Source organism: Ranitomeya variabilis, chromosome 4 (genome assembly GCF_051348905.1).
Source record: "Ranitomeya variabilis isolate aRanVar5 chromosome 4, aRanVar5.hap1, whole genome shotgun sequence".
Taxonomy (NCBI): domain Eukaryota; kingdom Metazoa; phylum Chordata; class Amphibia; order Anura; family Dendrobatidae; genus Ranitomeya; species Ranitomeya variabilis.
The window spans coordinates 690,851,888-690,873,647 of NC_135235.1; the positions used below are offsets into that span (position 1 = coordinate 690,851,888).

Below are 21,760 nucleotides of genomic sequence, written 5' to 3' on the forward strand. Positions count from 1 at the left end.
AGTCCACGATTGCTTTTCCTTAGCCCATTGTAACCTTGTTTTTTTCTGTTTAGGTGTTAACCCCTTCATGACCCAGCCTATTTTGACCTTAATGACCTGGCCATTTTTTGCAATTCTGACCAGTGTCCCTTTATGAGGTAATAACTCAGGAACGCTTCAACGGATCCTAGCGATTCTGAGACTGTTTTTTTCGTGACATATTGGGCTTCATGTTAGTGGTAAATTTAGGTCGATAATTTCTGCGATTATTTGTGAAAAAAACAGAAATTTGGCGAAAATTTTGAAAATTTTGCAATTTTCACATTTTTAATTTTTATTCTGTTAAACCAGAGAGTTATGTGACACAAAATAATAATAAATAACATTTCCCCCATGTCTAATTTACATCATCACAATTTTGGAAGCATCATTTTTTTTTGCTAGGAAGTTATAAGGGTTAAAATTTGACCAGTGATTTCTCATTTTTGCAACAAAATTTACAAAACCATTTTTTTTAGGGACCACTTCACATTTGAAGTCAATTTGAGGGTTCTATATGGCTGAAAATACCCAAAAGTGACACCATTCTAAAAACTGCACCCCTCAAGGTGCTCAAAACCACATTCAAGAAGTTTGTTAACCCTTCAGGTGCTTCACAGCAGCAGAAGCAACATGGAAGGAAAAAATAAACATTTAACTTTTTAGTCACAAAAATGATCTTTTAGCAACAATTTTTTTATTTTCCCAAGGGTAAAAGGAGAAACTGGACCACGAAAGTTGTTTTCCAATTTGTTCTGAGTACGCTGCTACCTCAAGTGGGGGTAAACCACTGTTTGGGCTCACGGCAGAACTCGGAAGGGAAGGAGCGCCATTTGACTTTTTGAATGAAAAATTGGCTCCAATATTTAGCGGACACCATGTCGCGTTTGGAGAGCCTCCGTGTGCCTAAACATTGGAGCTCCCCCACAAGTGACCCCATTTTGGAAACTAGACGCCCCAAGGAACTTATCTAGATGCATAGTGAGCACTTTAAACCCCCAGGTGCTTTACAAATTGATCCGTAAAAATGAAAAAGTACTTTTTTTTTCACAAAAAAATTATTTTAGCTTCAATTTTTTAATTTTCACATGGGCAACAGGATAAAATGGATCCTAAAATTTGTTGGGCAATTTCTCCTGAGTACACTGATACCTCACATGTGGGAGTAAACCACTGTTTGGGCACATGGTAAGGCTCGGAAGGGAAGGAGCGCCATTTGACTTTTTGAATGAAAAATTATCTCCATCGATAGCGGACACCATGTCGCGTTTGGAGAGCCACTGTGTGCCTAAACATTGGAGCTCCCCCACAAATGACCCCATTTTGGAAACTAGACCTCCCAAGGAACTTATCTAGATGCATAGTGAGCACTTTAAACCAACAAGTGCTTCACAGAAGTTTATAACGCAGAGGCGTGAAAATTAAAAAAAAAAATTTCTTTCCTCAAAAATGATTTTTAGCCCAGAATTTTTTATTTTCCCAAGGGTGACAGGACAAACTGGAAAACAACATTTGGGGTCCAATTTCTCCTGAGTACGCTGATACCCTATATGTGGGGGTAAACCACTGTTTGGGCGCACGGCAGGGCTCGGAAGGGAAGGCACGCCATTTGGCTTTTTGAATGGAAAATTAGCTCCAATCATTAGCGGACACCATGTCGCGTTTGGAGAGCCCCTGTGTGCCTAAACATTGGAGCTCCCCCATAATTGACCCCATTTTGGAAACTAGACCTCCCAAGGAACTAATCTAGGTGTGTGGTGAGCACTTTGAACCCCCAAATGCTTCACAGAAGTTTATAACGCAGAGCCATGAAAATAAAAATAATTTTTCTTTTCTCAAAAATGATTTTTTTAGCCCACAATTTTTTATTTTCCCAAGGGTAACAGGAGAAATTTGACCCCAAAAGTTGTTGCCCAGTTTCTCCCGAGTACGCTGATACCCCATATGTGGGGGTGAACCACTGTTTGGGCACACGTCGGGGCTCGGAAGTAAAGTAGTAACGTTTTGAAATGCAGACTTTGATGGAATGCTCTGCGGGCGTCACGTTGCGTTTGCAGAGCCCCTGATGTGCCTAAACAGTAGAAACCCCCCACAAGTGACCCCATTTTGGAAACTAGACCCCCCCAAAGGAACTTATCTAGATGTGTGGTGAGCACTTTGAACCCCCAAGAGCTTCACAGAAGTTTATAACGCAAAGCCGTGAAAATAAAAAATCATTTTTCTTTCCTCAAAAATAATTTTTTAGCCCGCAATTTTTTATTCTTCCAAGGCTTACAGTAGAAATTGGACCCCAGAAGTTGTTGTCCAGTTTCTCCTGAGTACGCTGATACCCCATATGTGGGGTTAAACCACTGTTTGGGCACACGTCGGGGCTCGGAAGGGAGAGAGCACCATTTGACTTTTTCAACGCAAGATTGGCTGGAATCAATGGTGGCGCCATGTCGCGTTTGGAGACCCCCTGATGTGCCTAAACAGTGGAAACCCCTCAATTCTAACTCAAACACTAACCCCAACACACCCCAAATCCTAATCCCAACCCAAACCACAATCCTAACCCCAACACACCCCTAACCCTAGTCTTAACCCTAATTCCAACCCTAACTCTAATTCCAACCCTAACCCTAAGGCTATGTGCTCACGTTGCGGATTTGTGTGTGGATTTTTCCGCACCGTTTTTGAAAAATCTTCAGGTAAAACGCACTGCGCTTTACCTGCGGATTTACCGTGGATTTCCAGTGTTTTTTGTGTGGATTTCACCTGCCGATTCCTATTATGGAGCAGGTGTAAAACGCTGCGGAATCTGCATAAAGAATTGACATGCTGCGGAAAATACAACGCAGCGTTTCCTATCTGTATTTTCTGCACCATGGGCACAGTGGATTTGGTTTTCCATAGGTTTACGTGGTACTGTAAACGTGATGGAGAACTGCTACAAATCCGCAGCGACCAATCCGCTGCGGATCCGCAGCCAAATCCGCACCGTGTGCACATAGCCTAATTCTAACCCGAATTCCAACCCTAGCCCTAATTATAACCCTAATTGCAACCCTAACCCTAATTGCAACCCTAACCCTAATTCTAACCCTAAATCTAACCCTAATTCTAACCCTAATTCTAACCCTAACCCTAAGTGCAACCTTAACCCTAATTCTAACGCTAAGTGCAACCCTAGCCCTAAGTGCAACCCTAGCCCTAAGTGCAACCCTAGCCCTAAGTGCAACCCTAGCCCTAAGTGCAACCCTAGCCCTAAGTGCAACCCTAACCCTAAGTGCAACCCTAACCCTAACCCTAATGGAAAAACAAAAATAATTATATTTTCTGTATTTTATTATTGTCCCTACCTATGGGGGTGATAAAGGGGGGGGTTTATTTACTATTTTTTTTTTTATTTTGATTGCTGTGATAGAACCTATCACAGCGACCAAAATGAACAGGGAACGAATCTGCCGGCCGGCAGATTCGGCGGGCGCACTGCGCATGCGCCCGCCATTTTCCAAGATGGCGGCGCCCATGGAGAAGACGGATGGACACCGGGAGGGACATCGGAGCTCGGTAAGTATGGGGGGTGGGATCGGAACACGGGGGGGGGGTGATCGGAGCACGGGGGGAGCGGACAGGAGGACCGGGGGAGCGGACAGAAGCGCGGAGGGGAGCAGGGGACATGACAGGATGGAGAGGGGGAGATCGGTGGGGGGGGGCAGATCGGGGTCTCCAGCCATGGCAGATGCTATTGCTGCATCGGCCATGGCTGGATTGTAATATTTCACCAATTTTCATAGGTGAAATATTACAGATTGCTCTGATTGGCTGTTTCACTTTCAACAGCCAATCAGAGCGATCGTAGCCACGGGGGGTGAAGCACCACTCCCCCTGTCCCTGCAGGACGGGTGAAATTGGAGTTAACCCTTTCACCCGCTCTGCAGGGACGCGATCCCTCCATGACGCCACATAGGCGTCACAGGTCGGATTGGCACCGACTTTCATGACGCCTACGTGGCGTCAAAGGTCGGGAAGGGGTTAATGATAGTTTTCGTTTAGCTTTTCTGTATGTAAATCCCATTTCCTTTAGGCGGTTTCTTACAGTTCAGTCACCGACATTGACTCCAGTTTCCACCCATTCGTTCCTCATTTGTTTTGTTGTGCATTTCCTGTTTTGGAGACCTATTGCCTTAAGTTTCCGGTCTTGACGCTTTGATGTCTTCCTTGGTCTACCAGTATGTTTGCCTTTAATAACCTTCCTATGTTGTTTGTATTTGGTCCAGATTTTATATACAGCTGACTGTGAACAACCAACATCTTTTGCAACATTGCGTGATGATTTACCCTCTTTTAAGAGTTTGATAATCCTCTCCTTTGTTTCAATTGACATCTTTCGTGTTGGAGCCATGATTCATGTCAGTCCACTTGGTGCAACAGCTCTCCAAGGTGTGATCACTCCTTTTTAGATGCAGACTAACGAGCAGATCTAATTTAATGCAGGTGTTATTTTTGGGTATGAAAATTTACAGGGTGATTCCATAATTTTTTCCTCAGAATTGAGTGATTCCATAATTTATCCCCTATGCTTGGTTTAAAAAAGTAACCATTACTGACTACCACATTTTATGTTCTAGATTTCTTTGTGTTTCTTAAAGCCAGAAAGTTGCCATTTGAAATTACTTTAGTTTTGTGCCATGTCTGTTATCTGCTTTTTTTTTCTACAAAATTAAACAACTGAATGAACATCCTCTGAGGCCAGTGATTCCATAATTTTTGCCAGGGGTTGTATATAGATGTCAGTGACAAATACAATTAGTACAGTGTGTGAGAATACCAGCCCCCAGCTGTTAGCTTTAAAAAAGGCTGTTTGTCACAAATTGGGGTGGACCCCACGCCATTTTTAAAAATTATTTATTTACCGTATTTTCTGGTGTATAAGACGACTGGGCGTATAAGACGACCCCCAACTTTTCCATATAAAATATGGAATTTGGGATATGCCCGCTGTTTAAGACGGGTGTCATCTTATACGCCCAGTCATCTTATACAGCGTGTGGTTCCCATAGTTCCATAGTCATGTAAAAAATAAAGAATAAAAATAAAAAATATGGATATACTCACCCCTCCGAGAAGCCTGGCTGTCACTGCTGCAAGCATCTGCCTCCGTTCCTAAGAATTGCAGAGCATGAAGGACCTTCGATGACGTCACTGTCTTGTGATTGGTCCGTGACCGCTCATGTGACCGGTCACCTGACCGTGACGTCATCGAAGGTCTTTCTCGCTCTGCAATTCTTAGGAACAGAGGCAGACGCTTGCAGCGATGACAGCCAGGCTTCTCGGAGGGGTGAGTATATCCATATTTTTTATTTTTATTCTTTATTTTTTACATGAATACGGATCCCAGGGCCTGAAGGAGAGTTTCCTCTCCTTCAGACCCTGGAAACCATCCAGGATCGCTCCCTGCACACGCCGTACCCGGCGTATAAGACGACCCCCTACTTTTGGGACAATTTTTAGGGGTTAAAAAGTCGTCTTCTACGCCGGAAAATACGGTCATAAAAAGTGTGGGGACCCCTTTATTGTTGATAACCAGCCTTGAGGAATCTGACAGCTGAGGGTTGCAGCCCCCAGCTTGTGAGTTTTGCCTGGCTGGTTATCATAAATACAGGGGAACCCATGCAGTTTCTTTTTTTATTATTTATTTACCGCACAGTAGTGCCTGATGAATACACCCATCAGCCGTGCTGGCTCTCACTGTTATTAGCGACTGTAGGTGATGATGGGAGCTGTAGTCCCATCAGCTGACACCAGTGACCGGAGGTAAACTTTATACCTCTGATCACAGGTGAGCGGCGGGGATGATTTTACCGCCAATCAGAAGCGCTACGCCAGTGATTACCACGCTGTCACACAGCTTGGGAAACACCGGCTTTTGTGCTGTGCATGTTCTGCTATACTCGGCGATTTAATCAACAAATCGGCGAATGTTGCAGAATTCGGTGATAGTGAGCCGAACAGAACATTGAGTGTGAGGTGCTGTAGGGGCCGTCATACTGTGTGGGAGACCTAATACTGAGCTACATGGGCACACTTAGAACAAATTCTTTGTGATGAGTCAGATAGAAAGTGAGAAACACAGACCTTTGGTCTATATGATTGCAGTCCTCCTGAATTGATATAGTGTTGTGTGTCAGGAGGGAGATATCAGATAGTATGTCCTGAAGGTAAGCAAATATATAATGGCAGTAAGAATTTGGATTCCAGACAGGGAGCATAGTGGAGACAAAGAGCAGGAAGAAGTAATTAGCTCAGGTTTGCTGCACTACTGTGGCTTATAACAAAAGTTATGTACCGCCACATGTAACCGGAAAGTTCCTGACTCTGCACAATGCAGTAGAAGCATTCATAAAGTGTTGTGCCTGCTATCTGATTTATATACTTCTCATCAAGTTCTTGTTAAATAAAGGAAAGTCTATTTTTGAACTTTGATATCCCTCAGTCATCTCCATACCATCTGGTCTGGGCCTACAATGACAGCATGCAGAGTTGGGAGATATGACTGCCAAATATATATATACTAGCTGAAGAGCCCGGCATTGCCCAGGCATAGTAACTAACTGTGGTTAGGTATAACAAATCATAATGATTATCCTCCATCCCATAGTCCAGTGCCCATATACTATTATTATGTATATAGCACCATTGATTCCATGGTGCTGTACATGAGGAGGGGTTACATACAAATTACAGACATCACTTACAGTAAACTAACAATGACAGACTGATACAGAGGGGAGAGGACCCTGCCCTTGCCGGCTTACATTCTACGGGATTATGGGGAAGGAGACAGTAGGTTGGAGGTTGCAGCAGCTCCGGTGTTGGTGAGGCGGTAGCTCCGGTAGTGGTGAGGAGGCAGCGGGGTCAGTGCAGGCTGTAAGCTTTCCTGAAGAGATGGGTTTACAGGTTCCGTCTGAAGGATCCGAATGTGGTTGATAGTCGGACGTGTTGGGGCACAGAATTCCAGAGGATGGGGGATATTCGGGAGAAGTCTTCGAGGCGGTTGGGTGAGGAGCGAATAAGTGTGGAGGAGAGAAGGAGGTCTTGGGAGGACCAGAGATTACGTGAGGGAAGATATCAGGAGATAAGTTTAGAGACATATGGAGGAGACAGGTTATAGATGGCCTTGTAAGTCAGTGTTAGTAATTTGAACTGCATACTCTGAGGAAATGGTAGCCAGTGAAGACTTTTGCAGAGGGGAGAAGCGGAGGAGCAGCGAGGAGAGAGATGAATTAGTCGGGGAGCCGAGCTAAGGATGGACTGGAGAGGTGCAAGGGTGTTAGCAGGGAGGCCAGAGAAAAGGATGTTGCAGTAGTCAAAGCGTGAGATCATCACACATCCTACATCCCATAGTCCAGTGCCCATATACCCATCATACATATCCTCTATCCCATAGCCCAGTGCCCATATACCCATCGTACATCCTCCATGCCATAGTCTATTGCCCATGTACCCATCATACATATCCTCCATCCCATAGTCCTGTGCCCATTTACCCATCACACATCCTCCATCCCATAGTTCCGTGCCCATATACCCATTATGACAATCTTTGCTGTGGCAACCATTCTGACATCACCATGGCAACTTATTATGACACAGCTGAATGCTGCAAAACAATAAAACTACCAAGGGGGTTGATTGGGTTCCCTGGTACATGACTACACTCACCATGGTTAAGATACTCTATTGCTAGATTTACCGCTACTGTTTCCTTTTCCTTATATGGGCATTAGTCATTTTGACAAGCCCTGAGGTTGGGTACTTTGTTACGGGCATCCAATACTTTAAATTCATACTGAGTATGAGTATGTACATGTGTATACTATATGGATTGGTGTTGTGGATTCTGTTTGCGGGCTCCCTCTGGTGGTTACTGCTGGTACTGGGTGACTTTGGTGGGTTGCGGCCTTTGGTTTCCATCTGTCCATCAGAGGCTGGGTGTTTCCTATTTTACCTGGCCTTTCTGTCATTTCCCTTGCCGGCTATCAATGTGTTCAGATGTGCTCTGTTTGGTTCCTGCCTACCTGCTCCCAGATCTTTCAGGATAAGCTAAGTGCTGATTTTCAGTTGTTTGGTTTTTTGTCCAGCTTGCTTAGAATGTCTCTTTGTTAGCTGGTTGCTCTAGTGGACTGAGGTTCTCCCCATGTGCCATGAGTTGGCACATGGGTTCTTGTAATCTCAGGATGGTTTTTTTGATTAGGGTTTTTTGCTGACCGCTCAGTCCCCTTTTGTGTCATTCTGCTTTCTAGTTTTCAGCGGGCCTCTATTTGCTAAAGCTATATACATCATCTCTATGTGTGTGCCTTCCTCTCATTTCACCGTCAATACATGTGGGGGGCAACTATATCTTTGGGGTTAATTCCTCTGGAGGCAAGTGAGGTCTTTGTTTCCTCTGCAGTACTAGTTAGCTCTTAGGCTGGTGCGTGGCGTCTAGAACCAACGTAGGCACGCTCCCTGGCTATCTCTAGTTGCGTTTGTCAGACGTAGGGCAGCGGTCAGCCCAGGTTCCATCACCCTAGAGCTCGTCCGATATTTATTATACTTTGCTAATCCTGTGCTATCCCTAGCCATTGGGGATTCATGACAGATTGGGTGTCAGATAGTCAATATTATATATAGCGGAATGTTACTAGTACCATGGTCAATACACTGCTTTTACCAGGGATTTACTCAGTTCTAAACTGGGGCTTTCATCTTTGTTAGATTCCTTGTATTATATTGTAATTCATTTATGTCAACCATATTTATAATAAAATAGATTAATTTTTAAACTGAAAAATATTTTCTTGTGTATGGAACTCCATTTTCTTCATGCGTTCTAATAAAAATACCATTGCTGCTTGTGTCCCCGCCAGTCTTTGCATTTCCTAGTCAGCCCTAACGACCTTGTAATTCCCACAGCTAATCAGCTCCCGAAGCAGTGGGTAACATAGCCAGTGACTGGGAGCATGGAGGAAATGTATTAGTCAGTAATTCAGCTTATGTTCCAATCCATACAAGACTAGAGAATACAACATCTACACGTTCTATCTCCTTATATGTTTCCCTTATTATTTCCAGTAATTATATTGTTACACGGGATTTTGTGATGTTACATCGGCTCATCTTCTTCTCAGTCAGGTCTCTACAATATCGGATCCTCTCAGTGAAGATCTTCTATATAAGAGACTTTTCCTGATTTACCCATCAAAAATGGATATGGACAGAGACAAGATGGCAGAGAGGATATTACACCTCACCCTAGAGATCCTCTTCCGGCTTACTGGAGAGGTGAGAGATTCTGATGACGTCACATTACATCATTGTTATCTATGGGAATAACACATGGACAGAACTGGAGAGGTGAGGACTCTGGAAATGTCTGTAGTGAGATTTATTAATGTGTCTCTCCATAACCAGGATTACACAGTAGTGAAGAAGACCTCTAGTGAGCGCTGTCAGGACCCTGTGTCTGAGGAATGGGGAAGACCCCTGAGCCCAATCACGGGGCCTCCACCTCACCCCCTGATACATGAGGACATTAATGACCAGAAGATCCTAGAACTCACCTACAAGATGATTGAGCTGCTGACTGGAGAGGTGACACTGCTGGGAATGCTGGGACATTATACAGTAACGCTATGAAGGGATCGGGGGGATGACGGTATCATTGTATGTGTCAGGTTCCTATAAGGTGTCAGGATGTCACTGTCTATTTCTCCATGGAGGAGTGGGAGTATTTAGAAGGACACAAAGATCTGTACAAGGACGTCATGATGGAGGGTCCCCAGCCCCTCACATCACCAGGTAATAGACAGGACTAAATACACACGGCCTATAATTATCTGTGTGTAAAGAATGAATTCAGTCCATGTATGTGTTTCCTCCAGTTCTATCCAGTAAGAGGACAACACCAGAGAGATGTCCCCGTCCTCTTCTTCCATGGGACTGTAAACAAGAAGAACCCAATGTTCCTCAGGATGATCAGGTAGATGGAGAGAAGGTGTCATGAGATCTCCCCTATGATGTGTAGATGGCTGTGAAGGTCTTGTGCTCAGTCTTGTTTTATCCCCCAGTATTATATGTTTTATACTTGTGTAATGAGAACGGTGGAGATGGCAGGATTAGAGCTGATCATAGATGTGACTTCTCCATCTGTCTGTGACTTTTACAATATTTGTTTCAGAGTGAAGATCTTACCCATATTAATACTACAGAGACATATGTGAGTGGTGATGAGCGGTGTAAAGAGGAGATTCCTACATATGACTACCCAGGTGAGTAGTGACCACTAAATGTAGAGAAGTCACAGATTCTTCTCAGACACCGGCTGTGGCTGCTTTATTGGTGGTGTAGTCCGGCCGTATCGCAATCGTGTGATCACCATTTTGCCTCTAGACCACAATATTCTCCTTCACCCCAAACTTCACAAATTACTTTTGACATTGAAAGGAGACGCTGTTATCTGCCCAGATCTGTAAACTACAAAGCCAAATGACAGCGTACATAGAATGTGCTGACAAGTTAGAAAATCACTTGAAGAAAAATATAATGCTGGGCCTCTAAGAGAAAGTGGAGGGTAATGATGCTGTTGGCTTCCTAGAACCCTGATATCTTATTGGACGAATCTCCCTTCTCCCCCTTCTGTGCTGCTGAATGTGCTCATATGGTCCCTACAAGACCAGGTCCAGTCTTTCTGGCCAAACTTCACTTTTATGATTGACAACATTAAATGTGCAGTGAGGCCAAGTGTGAATTTCTGTCCAATAACAACAGAGTTTCTCTTTATCCTGACTTCAATTTCTTTTAAAAGCGACTAACTTCAAGGAGTATTGTGGTAAATTACATAAGACATTACACCTGTGCCATGATATATCTCTAAGCTGTGCGTGGATGTTGGCTGTAATATACATTTATTCATGCCTGCAGGAGATGTGTTGGCATGGCTGGAGCCCTGGTTTCATGGATTCACTCCACGTCATAAATTACATTGTTTTTTGATCCTAAGAAATTCAGAATACTGCACAATCTGTAAACTGTTATTTAATCTGTATTTGTAGTTTTCAGTTAATGAGATTCTCGTGCTCTGGGGCGTGGCTTTATGCGGTGCTCTGGGGCGTGGCTTTATGCGGTGCTCTGGGGCGTGGCTATGTGGTGCTCTGGAATGGGGCTGTGGGTGGGGCTTTGTGTTGCTCTGGGGTAGGGCTGAGGGTGGGACTGTGGGCAGGGCTTTATGTGGTGCGCTGATTACATATTCATCTGTATTGACTCCTGACAGGTCGCTGATCCCTCACTGACCTGCCCCCCCCCATTTCTACATAATGCATATAATAGTGTTGATATTATTGTTGATAATGCCTATAATATTGTAGCTATTGGGAGGCTTAGAAAAAAATTAAATAACATCCAGCAAAATGACACCTGTGGCGCCTGTCCAATAGCATCTATCTCTTACTTATAGATGCTACTGTGCAGGTTCCTCCATCGCCGGTGACATTTTGCTGGATGTAATTTTTTTCTAAGCCTCTCTATAGCCATAATATTATAGGCATTATCAACACTATTATATGCATTATGTAAAAATGGGGGGCAGGTCAGTGAGGGATCAGCGACAGGTTATAAGGCAATACAGATGAATATGTAATCAGCGCACCACATAAAGCCCTGCCCACAGTCCCACCCTCAGCCCTGCCCCAGAGCAACACAAAGCCCCGCCCACAGCCCCGCCTGAGAGCACCACATAAAGCCCCACCCCAGAGCACTAGAATATCATTAACTGAATGCTACAAATACAGATTAACCCCTTCATGACCCAGCCTATTTTGGCCTTAATGACCTTGCCGTTTTTTGCAATTCTGACCAGTGTCCCTTTATGAGGTAATAACTCAGGAACGCTTCAACGGATCCTAGCGATTCTGAGATTGTTTTTTCGTGACATATTGGGCTTCATGTTAGTGGTAAATTTAGGTCGATAATTTCTGCGTTTATTTGTGAAAAAAACGGAAATTTGGCGAAAATTTTGAAAATTTAGCAATTTTCACATTTTGAATTTTTATTCTGTTAAACCAGAGAGTTATGTGACACAAAATAGTTAATAAATAACATTTTCCACATGTCTACTTTACATCAGCACAATTTTGGAAACAGTATTTTTTTTTGCTAGGAAGTTATAAGGGTTAAAATTTGACCAGTGATTTCTCATTTTTACAACAAAATTTACAAAACCATTTTTTTTAGGGACCACCTCACATTTGAAGTCAATTTGAGGGTTCTATATGGCTGAAAATACCCAAAAGTGACACCATTCTAAAAACTGCACCCCTCAAGGTGCTCAAAACCACATTCAAGAAATTTATTAACCCTTCAGGTGTTTCACAGCAGCAGAAGCAACATGGAAGGAAAAAATGAACATTTAACTTTTTAGTCACAAAAATGATCTTTTAGCAACAATTTTTTTTATTTTCCCAAGGGTAAAAGAAGAAACTGGACCACGAAAGTTGTTGTCCAATTTGTTCTGAGTACGCTGATACCTTATATGTGGGTGTAAACCACTGTTTGGGCGCACGGCAGAACTCGGAAGGGAAGGAGCGCCATTTGACTTTTTGAATGAAAAATTGGCTCCAATCTTTAGCGGACACCATGTCGCGTTTGGAGAGCCCCCGTGTGCCTAAACATTGGAGCTCCCCCACAAGTGACCCCATTTTGGAAACTAGACCCCCCAAGGAACTTATCTAGATGCATAGTGAGCACTTTAAACCCTCAGGTGCTTCACAAATTGATCCGTAAAAATGAAAAAGTACTTTTTTTCACAAAAAAATTATTTTAGCCTCAATTTTTTAATTTTCACATGGGCAACAGGATAAAATGGATCCTAAAATTTGTTGGGCAATTTCTCCTGAGTACGCTGATACCTCATATGTGGGGGTAAACCACTGTTTGGGCGCATGGCAAGGCTCGGAAGGGAAGGCGTGCCATTTGACTTTTTGAATGGAAAATTAGCTCCATCGTTAGCGGACACCATGTCGCGTTTGGAGAGCCCCTGTGTGCCTAAACATTGGAGCTCCCCCACAAGTGACCCCATTTTGGAAACTAGACCCCCCCAAGGAACTTATCTAGATGCATAGTGAGCACTTTAAACCAACAAGTGCTTCACAGAAGTTTATAACGCAGAGCCGTGAAAATAAAAAATAATTTTTCTTTCCTCAAAAATTATTTTTAGCCCAGAATTTTTTATTTTCCCAAGGGTAACAGGAGAAATTGGACCCCAAATGTTGTTGTCCAGTTTGTCCTGAGTACGATGATACCCCATATGTGGGGGTAAACCACTGTTTGGGTGCACGGCAGGACTTGGAAGGGAAGGCACGCCATTTGGCTTTTTGAATGGAAAATTAGCTCCAATCATTAGCGGACACCATGTCGCGTTTGGAGAGCCCCTGTGTGCCTAAACATCGGAGCTTCCCCATAAGTGACCCCATTTTGGAAACTAGACCTCCCAATGAACTAATCTAGATGTGTGGTGAGCACTTTGAACCCCCAAGTGCTTCACAGAAGTTTATAACGCAGAGCCATGAAAATAAAAAATAATTTTTTCTTTTCTCAAAAATTTTTTTTAGCCCTGAATTTTTTATTTTCCCAAGGGTAACAGGAGATATTTGACCCCAAGAGTTGCTGTCCAGTTTCTCCTGAGTACGCTGATACCCCATATGTGGGGGTAAACCACTGTTTGGGCACATGCTGGAGCTCGGAAGTGAAGTAGTGACGTTTTGAAATGCAGACTTTGATGGAATGCTCTGCGGGCATCACGTTGCGTTTGCAGAGCCCCTGATGTGCCTAAACAGTAGAAACCCCCCACAAGTGACCCCATTTTGGAAACTAGACCCCCAAAGGAACTTATCTAGATGTGTGGTGAGCACTTTGAACCCCCAAGTGCTTCATAGAAGTTTATAACGCAGAGCCGTGAAAATAATAAATACGTTTTCTTTCCTCAAAAATATTTTTTTAGCACAGAATTTTTTATTTTCCCAAGGGTAACAGGAGAAATTTGACCCAAAGAGTTGTTGTCCAGTTTCTCCTGAGTACGCTGATACCCTATATGTGGGGGTAAACCACTGTTTGGGCACATGCCGGGGCTTGGAAGTGAAGTAGTGATGTTTTGAAATGTAGACTTTGATGGAATGCTCTGCGGGCGTCAGGTTGCGTTTGCAGAGCCCCTGATGTGCCTAAACAGTAGAAACCCCCCACAAGTGACCCCATTTTGGAAACTAGACCCCCAAGGGAACTTATCTAGATGTGTGGTGAGCACTTTGAACCCCCAAGTGCTTCACAGAAGTTTATAACGCAGAGCCGTGAAAATAAAAAATAATTTTTCTTTCCTCAAAAATAATTTTTTAGCCCGCAATTTTTTTTTTTCCCAAGGGTTACAGGAGAAATTGGACCCCAAAAGTTGTTGTTCAGTTTCTCCTGAGTACGCTGGTACCCGATATGTGGGGTTAAACCACTGTTTGGGCACACGTCGGGGCTCGGAAGGGAGAGAGCACCATTTGACTTTTTCAACGCAAGATTGGCTGGAATCAATGGTGGCGCTGTGTCGCGTTTGGAGACCCCCTGGTGTGCCTAAAAAGTGGAAACCCCTCAATTCTAACTCCAACACTAACGCCAACACACCCCTAACCCTAATCCCAACCACAACCCTAACCCCAACACACCCCTAACCCTAGTCTTAACCCTAATTCCAACCCTAAGGCTATGTGCTCACGTTGCGGATTTGTGTGTGGATTTTTCCGCACAGTTTTTGAAAAATCTGCAGGTAAAATGCACTGCGCTTTACCTGCGGATTTACCGCGGATTTCCAGTGTTTTTTGTGTGTATTTCACTTGCGGATCCCTATTATGGAGCAGGTGTAAAACGCTGCGGAATCCGCACAAAGAATTGACATGCTGCGGAAAATACAATGCAGCTTTTCCGCGCTGTATTTTCCGCACCATGGGCACAGCGGATTTGGTTTTCCATAGGTTTACGTGGTACTGTAAACGTGATGGAAAACTGATACGAATCCGCAGCAACCAATCCGCTGCGGATCTGCAGCCAAATCCGCACCGTGTGCACATAGCATAATTCTAACCCTAATTCCAACCCTAATTGCAACCCTAATTCTAACCTTAATTCTAACCCTAATTCTAACCCTAGCCCTAAGTGCAACCCTAGCCCTAAGTGCAACCCTAGCCCTAAGTGCAACCCTAGCCCTAAGTGCAACCCTAGCCCTAAGTGCAACCCTAGCCCTAAGTGCAACCCTAGCCCTAAGTGCAACCCTAAGTGCAACCCTAGCCCTAAGTGCAACCCTAAGTGCAACCCTAACCCTAAGTGCAACCCTAACCCTAAGTGCAACCCTAAGTGCAACCCTAGCCCTAAGTGCAACCCTAGCCCTAAGTGCAACCCTAGCCCTAAGTGCAACCCTAGCCCTAAGTGCAACCCTAGCCCTAAGTGCAACCCTAGCCCTAAGTGCAACCCTAGCCCTAAGTGCAACCCTAAGTGCAACCCTAGCCCTAAGTGCAACCCTAGCCCTAAGTGCAACCCTAGCCCTAAGTGCAACCCTAAGTGCAACCCTAACCCTAAGTGCAACCCTAACCCTACCCCTACCCCTAACCCTAATGGAAAAACAAAAATAATTATATTTTCTGTATTTTATTATTGTCCCTACCTATGGGGGTGATAAAGGGGGGGGGGTTATTTACTATTTTTTTTATTTTGATGTAAAAATTGATGTAAAAATGTACAGGAACGAATCTGCCGGCTGGCAGATTCGGCGGGCGCACTGCGCATGCGCCCGCCATTTTCCAAGATGGCGGCGCCCATGGAGAAGACGGCCGGACACCGGGAGGGACATCGAAGCTAGGTAAGTATGGGGGGGTGGGATCGGAACACGGGGGGGGGGGTGGATCGGAGGACCAGGGGAGCGGACAGGAGGACCGGGGGAGCGGACAGGAGGGATGAGGGGAGCGGACAGGAGATCGGGGCAGAAAGGACGACTGGGGGGGTGATCGGTGGCGGTGGGGGGGGGGGAAGATCGGGGTCTCCAGCCATGGCAGATGCTATTGCAGCATCGGCCATGGCTGGATTGTAATATTTCACCATTTTCATAGGTGAAATATTACAAATCGCTCTGATTAGCTGTTTCACTTTCAACAGCCAATCAGAGCGATCGTAGCCACAGGGGGGGTGAAGCCACCCCCCCTGGGCTGAAGTACCACTCCCCCTGTCCCTGCAGATCGGGTGAAATTGGAGTTAACCCTTTCACCCGATCTGCAGGGACGCGATCTTTCCATGACGCCACATAGGTGTCACAGGTCGGATTGGCACCGACTTTCATGACGCCTACGTGGCGTCAAAGGTCGGGAAGGGGTTAAAGAACAACCACAAGATGGATTTCATCACCAGGCATCATTGTAATCAGTCTAATGGCATCGACCTGTCAGTGTCTGTAGGTTACTGTGCACAATCCTGCTGACAGGTTCCCTTTAAGACATCTCTGCTCTGCACTACTATACACAGTTCTCTTTAAATGTGTAATATTTCTTCTTGAAACTCATCTGACAGAAAATACTAGAGCTTACGATAGTTTAGATTGTGAAGCCACTGAGCCCCGTGCTCTAATTACTCCAGAGAGGTTTCACCACTAGCTACTCAGTTATTACTGATGGAGACTGTTCAGTTTGATCATTTCAGTAGATGTTATTGTCTATAGTCACAGTTTTTGATTACAGTAGTGTCCAAAATACTCTGATATAACCTCTTCTGCAGCCAGTTTTGTGTTATTAATCAGGCCCCATTTTTACAATCTGGTGTGGTCACTTAATGTGGTGATAACTTTGGAATTATTCACAAAGGATAATAGAAAACAAATGGATCTTACAAACCATTTTTCAACTTCTCTAAATACCCTACATATTATTGTATACTACTCTCTGGGCACATGGCAGTGCTCAGAAGGGAAGGAACGCCATTTAGGTGTTTGAATGCAGATCTAGCTGGAATCGTTTGCAGACACAATGTATTGGGAGCACTGTTCGTGGTCAACTGGCAGCTCAAAAGATCTCCACCATGAACATGCTTGGCACTATCTTCTCTGCTTTCCATCTCCCAAGGATTGCCTTGTTCATCGCCCTTTAACACCATTACATGGATCTGGACTTACACTGGGACCCCTAGGCTTGGACCATGGTGTTACCTGCTATTCTGTGGTATTAGATGGCAAGAAACATTATCAGCTAGCTGGGTCAGAAGCAGAAAGACAGAATACTGAATCAGAAGACACAAAAGTAGTCTGTAAACGGGCCACGGTCACAACAGTAAACAAATACACAAGCCGCAAGTTGAGCACAGAGGACTGAACCACGCTGTTTCTGGCAGATTCCGGCCATGTGCTTTGAGCTTAAGTAGGGTGTGGTATTTTCCAATTGGCTGAAGTAGGGAGCAGATTACTCCAGCTGGACAGCAGGAACAGATTCAAGATGAGATCGGACACTCCATATGCAGAAGCCCTAATATGACTAAATGATAGAAAACCAGAATAGTCGAAATCCTCATAAAGTGATTCCATTTTATAAATTAAATCACTGAAGTTTATAATCTATACATACAGTACAGACCAAAAGTTTGGACACACCTTCTCATTTAAAGATTTTTCTGTATTTTCATGACTATGAAAATTGTACATTCACACTGAAGACATCAAAACTATGAACTAACACATGTGGAATTATATACTTAACAAAAAAGTGTGAAACAACTGAAATTATGTCATATTCTAGGTTCTTCAAAGTAGCCACCTTTTGCTTTGATGACTGCTTTGCACACTCTTGGCATTCTCTTGATGAGCTTCAAGAGGTAGTCGCCGGGAATGGTTTTCACTTCACAGGTGTGCCCTGTCAGGTTTAATAAGTGGGATTTCTTGCCTTATAAATGGGGTTGGGACCATCAGTTGTGTTGTGCAGAAGTCTGGTGGATACACAGCTGATAGTCTTACTGAATAGACTGTTAGAATTTTTACAATTCTGACCACTGTCCCTTTATGAGGTTATAACTCTGGAACGCTTCAACGGATCCTGATGATTCTGACATTGTTTTCTTGTGACATATGGTACTTCAGAATAGTGGTAAAAGTTCTTTGATATTACTTGTGTTTATTTGTGAAAAAAAAAACGGAAATTTGGCGAAAATGTTGAAAATTTCACAATTTTCCAACTTTGAATTTTTATGCCCTTAAATCATAGAGATATGTCACACAAAATACTTAATAAGTAACATTTTCCACATGTTTACTTTACATCAGCCCAAATTTGGAACCAACATTTTTTTTGTTAGGGAGTTATAAGCGTTAAAAGTTGACCAGCAATTTCTCATTTTTACAACACCATTTTTTTTAGGGACCACATCACATTTGAAGTCATTTTGAGGGGTCTATATAATAGAAAATAACCAAGTGTGACACCATTCTAAAAACTTCACCCCTCATGGTGCTCAAAACCACATTCAAGAAGTTTATTAACCCTTCAGTTGTTTCACAGGAATTTTTGAAATATTTAAAAAAAAAATGAAAATGTAACTTTTTTTCACAAAAAATTTACTTCCGCTCCAATTTGTTTTATTTTACCAAGGGTAACAGGAGAAATTGGACCTCAAAAGTTGTTGTACAATTTGTCCTCAGTATGCCGATACCCCATATGTGGGGGTAAACCACTGTTTGGGCGCATGGCAGAGCTCGGAAGAGACTTTTCAATGCAAAATTGACTGTAATTGAGATCGGATGCCATGTTGTGTTTGGAGAGCCCCTGATGTGCCTAAACATTGAAACCCCCCAAAAGTGACACCATTTTGGAAAGTAGACCTCTTAAGGAACTTATCTAGATGTGTGGTGAGCACTTTGACCCACCAAGTGCTTCACAGAATTTATAATGTGAAACCAGAACACATGAGCTGCGCGCACGGTGAACAAGCCCGTAGAGACATGTTCACACCACCAAGAGACTTGAAAACACAAAAAAGCACAGTAAAACCAAAAACACTCTGTTGCAAAAAAATAACAGTAGACAGCAAGTGCTGGTAAAAAGATTGAAAAAACAGGGTATTTGGTTGATACGTTTTTTGCAAAAAATGTACATTAAGCCGCTCTACCAAAAGTCAAGGTATACCCATATCAGAGCAGTCCTAGCTAATGTATGTAATCCCTATCTGATGTATTTAAAACCTGGTCATATGTACAATACCTGTATGAGCAGGATTCAGAAAAGGAATGTCCATGTGGACACGCTGGACAGAACGGCTCCTGTGCGCACAGCTCAAAAAAAGAGGGGTGGAGGCCTCCCCAGTCTTGTGGACGCAAGAAAACAATTATGTGAAACCAGAACACATGAGCTGCACGCACGGTGAACAAGACTGGGGATTCCTCCACCCCTCTTTTTTGAGCTGTGCGCACAGGAGCCGTTCTGTCCAGCGTGTCCACATGGACATTCCTTTTCTGAATCCTGCTCATACAGGTATTGTACATATGACCAGGTTTTAAATACATCAGATAGGGATTACATACATTAGCTAGGACTGCTCTGATATGGGTATACCTTGAAGTTTAGTAGAGCGGCTTAATATACATTTTTTGCAAAAAAACGTATCAACCAAATACCCTGTTTTTAATCTTTTTACCAGCACTTGCTGTCTACTGTGATTTTTTTTGCAACAGTGTTTTTTGTTTTACTGTGCTTTTTTGTGTATTCAACAGAATTTATAATGTAGAGCCGTAAAAATGAAAAATAATATTTTTTCACAGAAATGAAATTTTCGCCCCCAATTTTTTATTTTCCCAAGGGTACCAGAAGAAATTGGACCCCAAAATTTGTTTTCCAATTCATCCTGAGTACGCTGATACCCCATATGTGGGAGGGTACCACAGTTAGGGCGCATGGCAGAGCTCGGAAGGGAAGGAGCGCCGTTTGGAATGCAGACTTAGATGGATTGATCTGCAGGCGTCACGTTGCATTTGCAGAGCCCCTGATGTACCTAAACAGTAGAAACCCCCCACAAGTGACCCCATATTGGAAACTAGACTTATCTAGATGTGTTGTGAGAACTTTGAAACCCCTACAGTTTATAACGCAGAGCCGTGAAAATAAAAAATCTTTTTTTTCCACAAAAATTATATTTTAGCCTCCAGTTTTGTATTTTACCAAGGGTAACAGGAGAAATTGGACACCAAAAGTTGTTGTCCAATTTGTCCTGAGTACGCTGATACCCCATATGTTGGGGTAAACCCCTGTTTGGTTGCACGGGAGAGCTCAAAATGGAAGGAGCACTGTTTTACTTTTTCAATGCAGAATTGGCTGGAATTTAGATCGGGCGCCATGTCGCGTTTGGAGAGCCCCTGATGTGCCTAAACAGTGGAAACCCCCAAATTCTAACTGAAACTCTAACCCAAACACACCCCTAACCCTAATCCCAACCCTAACCATAACCCTAACCACACCCCTAACCCGAACATGCCCTTAGCCCTAATCCCAACCACACCCCTAACCCCAACACACCCCTAATCCCAACACACCCCTAACCCTAATCCCAACCTTAACCACACCCCTAACCCTATTCCCAACCATAACCCTAACCACACCCCTAACCCTAATCCCAACCCTAATTCCAACCATAAATGTAATCCAAACCCTAACTTTAGCCCCAAACCTAACCCTAGCCCCAACCCTAACTTTAGCCCTAACCCTAACTTTAGCCCCAACCCTAACCCTAACTGTAGCCCCAACACTAACTTTAACCCTAACTGTAGCCCCAAGCCTAACTGTAGCCCCAACCCTAACTGTAGCCCCAGCCCTAACCCTAACTTTAGCCACAACCCTAACCTTAATGGGGAAAATGGAAATAAATACATTTTTTTAAAATTTTATTATTTTTCCCTCTCTTAGGGGTGATGAATGGGGTTTGATTTACTTTTATAAAGGGATTTTTAGCTGATTTTTATGATTGGCAGCAGTCACACACTAAAAACGCTTTTTATTGCAAAAAATATTTTTTGCGTCTCCACATTTTGAGAGCTATAATGTTTCCATATTTTGGTCCACAGAGTCATGTGAGGTCCTGTTTTTTGCGGGACGAGTTGATGTTTTTATTTCTACCATTTTCGGTCATGTGACATTTTTTGATAGCTTTTTATTCAGATTTTTGTGAGGCAGAATGACCAAAAACCAGCTATTCATGAATTTCTTTTGGGGGGGTGGCATTTATACCGTTCCACGTTTGGTAAAATAGATAAAGTAGTTTTATTCTTCGGGTCAGTACGATTACAGCAATACCTCATTTATATCATTTTTTTATGTTTTGGCGCTTTTATACGATAAAAACTATTTTGTATAAAAAATAATTATTTTTGCATCACTTTATTCTGAGGACTATAACTTTTTTTATTTTTTCGCTGATGATGCTCTTTGGCAGCTCGTTTTTTGCGGGACAAGATGACGTTTTCAGCAGTACCATGGTTATTTATATCCGTCTTTTTGATCGCGTTATTCCACTTTTTGTTTGGCGATATGATAATATAGCGTTGTTTTTTTGCCTCTTTTTTTTACGGTGTTCACTGAAGGGGTTAACTAGTGGGACAGTTTTATAGGTTGGGTCGTTACGGACACGGTGATACTAAATACGTGTACTTTTATTGTTTTTTTTTTAATTTAGA

The 21,760-nt window shown here is 43.3% G+C and overlaps 1 protein-coding gene across 2 annotated transcripts in view; it reads left to right on the forward strand.

The window, feature by feature from the left end:
• Nucleotides 1-21,760, forward strand: part of LOC143767686 (uncharacterized) — an 83,423-nt gene that overhangs the window by 44,340 nt on the left and 17,323 nt on the right. For both annotated transcript variants that reach the window (XM_077256170.1, XM_077256171.1), the window contains exons 2-6: nucleotides 9,174-9,327; nucleotides 9,457-9,636; nucleotides 9,720-9,843; nucleotides 9,927-10,024; nucleotides 10,223-10,313. In XM_077256170.1, the coding sequence (XP_077112285.1) occupies nucleotides 9,250-9,327; nucleotides 9,457-9,636; nucleotides 9,720-9,843; nucleotides 9,927-10,024; nucleotides 10,223-10,313 (571 nt within the window). In that variant the 5' untranslated portion in view covers nucleotides 9,174-9,249. The remainder of the gene's footprint in view (nucleotides 1-9,173; nucleotides 9,328-9,456; nucleotides 9,637-9,719; nucleotides 9,844-9,926; nucleotides 10,025-10,222; nucleotides 10,314-21,760) is intronic.